Source organism: Morchella importuna (genome assembly GCF_003444635.1).
Source record: "Morchella importuna strain M04M26 chromosome Unknown Morimp01GS004, whole genome shotgun sequence".
Classification (NCBI taxonomy): Eukaryota; Fungi; Ascomycota; class Pezizomycetes; order Pezizales; family Morchellaceae; genus Morchella; species Morchella importuna.
Genome location: NW_025763401.1, coordinates 1552027 through 1558026, shown reverse-complemented (window position 1 = coordinate 1558026; position 6000 = coordinate 1552027). Strand labels below are relative to the sequence as shown.

Below are 6000 nucleotides of genomic sequence, written 5' to 3'. Positions count from 1 at the left end.
GAGCTGGTTTGTTTCCATAGCTTTGATAAAGCAAATGATTTTACGAAATGATCGATACTGACTACCATGGATTACTAGGTGTACCAATGGAAGTCATGGGACTCATGCTTGGAGAGTTTGTAGATGATTACACTGTTCGTGTGGTGGATGTATTTGCGATGCCACAGAGCGGAACTGGTGTTTCTGTTGAAGCTGTCGACCCTGTATTTCAGACCAAGATGATGGATATGCTAAGACAAACCGGAAGGTAAGAATGATGAAGCTCAATATATTAGTGAATGATACTCAAACTCGGTATCTAGACCAGAAACAGTCGTTGGCTGGTACCATTCCCATCCCGGTTTTGGCTGTTGGCTATCAAGTGTCGACATTAACACTCAACAATCCTTTGAACAACTTACCCCACGTGCCGTCGCCGTTGTTATCGACCCTATCCAGTCTGTCAAGGGTAAAGTCGTCATCGACGCCTTCCGGCTCATCAACCCTCAGTCCCTAATGCTTGGCCAGGAGCCCCGCCAGACGACTTCCAACTTGGGGCACCTTAATAAACCGTCAATTCAAGCTCTCATCCATGGTCTTAACAGACATTACTACTCTATCGCTATCAATTATCGAAAGACTCATCTGGAGGAGAACATGCTGATGAACCTCCACAAAACCGTTTGGACTGAGGGGCTTACAATGAAAGATTTCAAGTCCTCCGCAAAAGAGAACCAGGAACGTCTCGAGAAGATGGTTGGTCTTGCTGAAGCCTATGAGAAGCGTGTTAAAGAGGAAAACGATTTGAGCAAGGACGAATTGAAGACACGATATGTTGGAAAGCTAGATCCAAAGAAACATTTGGAGGAACTTGGGAAGAGAGGCATCGAGGAGAATATCGTAAGTGTACTTGTGGAGATGGTAGATAAAGAAGCCAGTTTTTCTGCCGATGTGGCAAAGGCGGAGAACAGGATTGAGGCCATGGAAGAGGATTAGATAGGATGAAATTACGACCTTTCCCTCCCCGCAAATGTACAATAACATCCATATCATCAGTTCATCGCATGAACCTCTGATTTTTGCGAACATTCATGACCGGAATATGTAATTAAGATATTTCGTGAAACCGTGATGGGCATAACTTGATAGGTAAGCTAGCAAGACTAAACATAATAAACGTTACGAGTGACCAGCAAACTCGGCAGGTAACAAAAATGAAGGAAATTAGTTGGGGAGATATATTAACAACAAAAAAACTCCTTCCCAAACAACACTAAATTCGCCAATACAAACTACCACCAGTTCCTGGTTCCAAAATCGAGTCGCTAAATCAGTTTTCCATGCTAGGTTCAAAAAGGGACAAAGGAAAAAACAAAACATGGAAAAACTACATCAATATCGCATCACATCGTATCGTAGCAAGTATCATATCATATCAAATCATCGTCCTCATAACAAGCATCAAAATCAGATATAAATACTACGCCTTTTTCCTCAAGGACATTCTTCTCCCCAACCCACTGGTTTTCTCTCCAGCAACTTTAACTTTTTCCCTCAGAGTCCCCAGGCCAATAAATTCAATTTGAAATTTTGTTCCCTTAATCTTCTTTGTAACTCTTCCCCCACGTTTCCCATCAGGCTTCCCAGGCACACCACTGTTAGAAACCGAGTACTCAGAAGCCTGTGTTTGTGTAGTGAATGATCGAGACAATCCTTCATCCTCAGCATTCTCAATACGAGGGCGCCACCAGGGGTGCAATTTGGATTCCCGCATACGTTTCGGCTGGGAAAGTAGCGATGGACGTTGAGCTTTCTTAAGTCTTGGTGGTACAAGCGGGGCCGCAAGGGGAAGAGTCGGTGAGGTAGTGATAAGTGTGGGAATTTCTGTTGATCTTCGCTCCAGAAGCGGCATTGAGTGACCTAGCTGTTTCTCCTGCATAGCGCTAGGCGACATGAGTGGCATGGGGGTTGCAGGAATAATATTTAATACCGGTGGTCCAGGTGGAGATGGATTCTGGGGGAGTTGCGGAAGCACTGAGTTGGTCGATGGCGATGGATCCCCAGGGTTGGAGCGTGTTGGTGTGGGACCAAACGAGATCACGAATTCACTCTTTTTTTTAGGTGTGACCTGGGGTGTCAGATTTGGCAGTGCCAGTTCCTCTTCGCGAGGCGTGATTATAGGAGAAGCAAGAGGAGATGATAGAGCATCGTGAAACTCCAGATCCCCGTCTTCACTAAGCGGGGAGCCCGTTTCAGCTCTTCTATCTATGTCTAAAGATGACGCATAGGAATTGACCCGGGGTGTTGGCCAGGGTGTAGGCTTCCGTCCTTCTTTGCCAATGATCGGATGCTGAGGTAGCTCTTCGTCTTCACTTTCATCCGCATTATTTTCCGCCTCTTGTCTAGCAAGCTCCTCTTGTCTAGCCATTTCTTCTAGCCTGTTGGCTTCCTCTTTTCGGCGGTTGGCCTCCTCTGCCTCTTGTCTTTTGGTAGCATCCTCTTGTCTTCTAACCTCCTCCTCTTCCCGTAATTTCTGTTCCTGAACAGTTGTTTGGAGCTTTATAACTATAGTTCCTGCATCTGATCCACCATATGCATAATCGTCATCCTCATCTCCTTCCGTAGCTGTATCGAATTCTGATTCAGAAAAGACAACGGCCTCTAGTAGGGGTGTCGATGCTGCCAATCGTAGTTGCTCTCCGGGCTCCAAGCTACGGCTATGACTGGATGGTTGCTGTGATGGTTCTTCCTTTTCGATTTTGCTGGGCTCAATTGAATCCGGCGTTGTGCTGACCTGAACTGGTGCATTATCTCTATCATCAAGCTGCTCTGACATGTTTGGTTCAAGTTGCACATATATCCTGCCAGTCTCGGGCTCCTCCACCTTTCCAGTCCCAGCCTCGATTTCCTCAGCCCTCTTCATCTCCAGCTCCTCGACCTTTCTGACCTTGATTGATTCTGCCTTAGTAACTTTGATTGATTCTGCCCTCCTAACCTCAAATGGCTCCTCATCCCTTTCATCACTTTCAAAGCGCGGGTCGGGTTGATCCACAGTGTGATAATCTCCACTCAAACCAACTCCACGATGGTATGCATCTATACCACTTTCCATGGCCTGTTGCATCTGTGCAGCTACCAGTAAACTGTCTTGGAAATAGGCGCTCTTCGGACTCTTTGATAGAGGTCTCGGATGGTGCAAAGCCATTATGGCTTGCTCCTTCGGCGGCGTTGGCGGCGAGCTTAGAGTGGTGGTAGAATCAGACGCAGCTGACATGGGGGCTGAACTGGACTGTGATGGGGAGACCTCATGAATGTTGGCCTTGACTCTTCTCAATACCCTACGATTCCTTGGGGACGTCCCAAAGACTCCATCGAAATCAAGAGACAGTGGCACGCCACCCTCATCGTCATCACCTTCCCCCCCACTTCCTGATGGTGGTGTTGGTGGGAGATTGATATTGGCTTGCGAAGCCGGAATAATGGCAGTGAGCATCTGCAATTCATCCCCGCTGTCAAAACCAATTTTGGCACCACCACGCGAGGAACATCGTGAACCAACTGGAGAGCGTCTACCCGGTGTCATCCGCCCATGTGAAGTATAGAGGTCAGCTAATGAGCTTGTGCTCGGGTAAGTGTGTAGCGAAAGCTGTGGCACACGGGAGCTCTCAAAGGCGGCATTACGAGGAGGTGAAGGAATTCTTTTACGCGAAAGCCTTCGGTGCGGGGTGATGTTTGGAGGCGAAGCTGGGTCCGCCGAAGTTGTTGTTATTGTTGTTGTAGCTGATCGGGGAGCTGCTGAGAGCGACATGGCGGGGTAGAAAGCCAAAATGATAATAATAATAAGTGTGACAGCTGGGTCCAGGTACTACGCCTCTACCGGGAAAGAACAGAACAGAATGACAAACAAGCCTGCCCAAAGAAAAGAATGGGAAAAGAGGAGAAGCTGGAGGAGAAGCTGAGGACTGATTGAATAATCGTGTCCCCAAAATAGAAGAACGGCGAGCCCCGAAAAGAAACACAAGGCGATCCGGCGCAATGCACTGCAGAAGCTCTTTCTCTCTCCCTCTCTGAATCCCGGCCTATCAGTAGTGCTGTGACTTCCTCGGCCGGCAAAATGGGAAGGAAACCCCGGGTTTAGCTTTCTATTTTTCTGTAGGCCGAGGGCGAGGAAACCCTGTATTTTATTTTGCTTCTTTTCTCTTCTTTGCAGGACAAGGCGTGTAGAACTGGGGGGGGGGGGGGGCTGAACCGCAAAACCTGTAGGTAGTTGGGTAAAGTGCCTACAGAAATCTAGGATACACCTGCGTACAGGTACAGATGTAGGTACAAGTAATCGGCCGTAAAGTTGTTGCTGATTTTCCTTCTCTTCTATTTTCCCTTCAAACAAGTAACTTCTCTCCTGAATCCCCCTTGCGTTGCGTTGCGCTGTGTCGTGTTGCGTCGTGTTACTAGAAACAGGTCTTTGCGATAGGATCTCTAGGCGCTTCTTCCTTCCTTCCTTCCTTCCTCCTGTTAGAGCAGACGACGGTGAAGCAGGGCGTCAACTGATAATGTATTCCAGTCCTCCTGTAGGGCAAAGCGAGATGTTTGGAGATACGGTGGTGGAGTAAAATTGAAACGTTGAAGTAAAAAATTTGTTGCGCTAAATGTATATGTATGAGAAGCTATTATTACAGGTAGCGTAGCGTAGCGCAGTAGATACAGCAAAAGCAGGGAAAATGGATGTTTCTCTAGTTAATAATGGGCCTTCAGCGCCGTGTGGAAGGCGACCCACGTTTACATGCCCGTATGTGGTTGAGAGTACGAGATCAGCGGGAATGAACCCGAAGGTGATCCGCTATCAATCGCTGGGAGGAATCTCCGAATAGGTATTTGTTGGTAGGCAGGTAATTGCGCAAGTACCTACATGCTAGGATTACAGTACTCCATGATATCTACGGTATTGTAGGCTATCAAAATTGGACCATGCTGTCTGCCTCATTCCGACACAAATATAATGATCATATAGGCACTTTAAAGTACCGTAGTATCTCGAACCAGTTCATAAACACTATATAACCATACCAAAGTTGCACTGCGGTTCTCTGCTGTCGATGGTTGACTACATACATGTAGCCTACGGTACAACCAGGCCATTCATTCTTGCTCTCTGATTGGTTGTTATGATTTGGGGGAATAGAAGCTCCAGCCAAAGGGATCATGGGAGCCGAGTCCAACCGTCAAGTGAAACTTCTGCAGGTGGTTTGAAAATATAGGCCAGTGGATGGGATGAGTGCTGTTATCACACACAATCGCATATAATTGGTGTGCATTGGATCACGATGGAAACAGCTGGAGCAGCCCCCAAGCTCCATTCTTGCCAGTAGTCATAGCATTGTAGGGGTATGCCCATAGATCTCAAAAGTAGATAGCTCGGGTTTTAAAATAGTGGGTGCATATGGTAGACACGCGAATGAGAGCAGCTTCTGTGGTGACAGAGGTGGGGTTTTCAACACCCAAAAGCATGAGCCGATCGAATCCATGCCAATCAACACAATCCTTCAAGCACAGCGCAGGAGCATGATTCTTGGGAAAAAATTCGTGGCCAATGATGATACTCGGTGGCGAAAAGACGATATCATCGAGATGAAGGATCTAGTTGGTGATTTGTCACTGGACCCTGGGGCTTTTAACCCTCAAGGCCGCCCCTGCAAATTTATACTTTGCGGTAGAGTAGCTACATGTGGTAGCTACCAACCTAACTACATGCGGTCCAAAGTCATAGCTACATGTACAGTCGCAACTCGATATGCCGGATTGCCAAGATTCGAAGGATTTCATACGGGATAGCAAAAAATCCGGGATAGCAAATTGATCTTGCAGTAAAAAAAAACCAAAACCCCAGAGGATTTCGTACGGGATAGCAAGGAATCCGGCGTATTGAGATCCGGCATATCGAGTTGCGACTGTAGATGTAGATTTATCGAATGTGGTACTGTGCAGTAGCCTCAATCCTGAGCAAAGCCTAGACTTATGTAATGG

The 6000-nt window shown here is 47.1% G+C and overlaps 2 protein-coding genes across 2 annotated transcripts; one reads left to right on the top strand and one right to left on the bottom strand.

The window, feature by feature from the left end:
* Positions 1-47: 47 nt before the first annotated feature.
* On the top strand, positions 48-975 carry LAJ45_02571 (uncharacterized protein; the record flags this gene model as incomplete). Its single annotated transcript, XM_046112162.1, has 2 exons — positions 48-247; positions 303-975. 2 exons carry the CDS (start codon positions 48-50, stop codon positions 973-975), a joined length of 873 nt encoding a protein of 290 aa, XP_045975062.1.
* Positions 976-1459: 484 nt separating this feature from the next.
* Positions 1460-3787, bottom strand: LAJ45_02570 (uncharacterized protein; the record flags this gene model as incomplete). Its single annotated transcript, XM_046112161.1, has 1 exon — positions 1460-3787. One exon carries the CDS (start codon positions 3785-3787, stop codon positions 1460-1462), a length of 2328 nt encoding a protein of 775 aa, XP_045975061.1.
* Positions 3788-6000: the final 2213 nt, after the last annotated feature.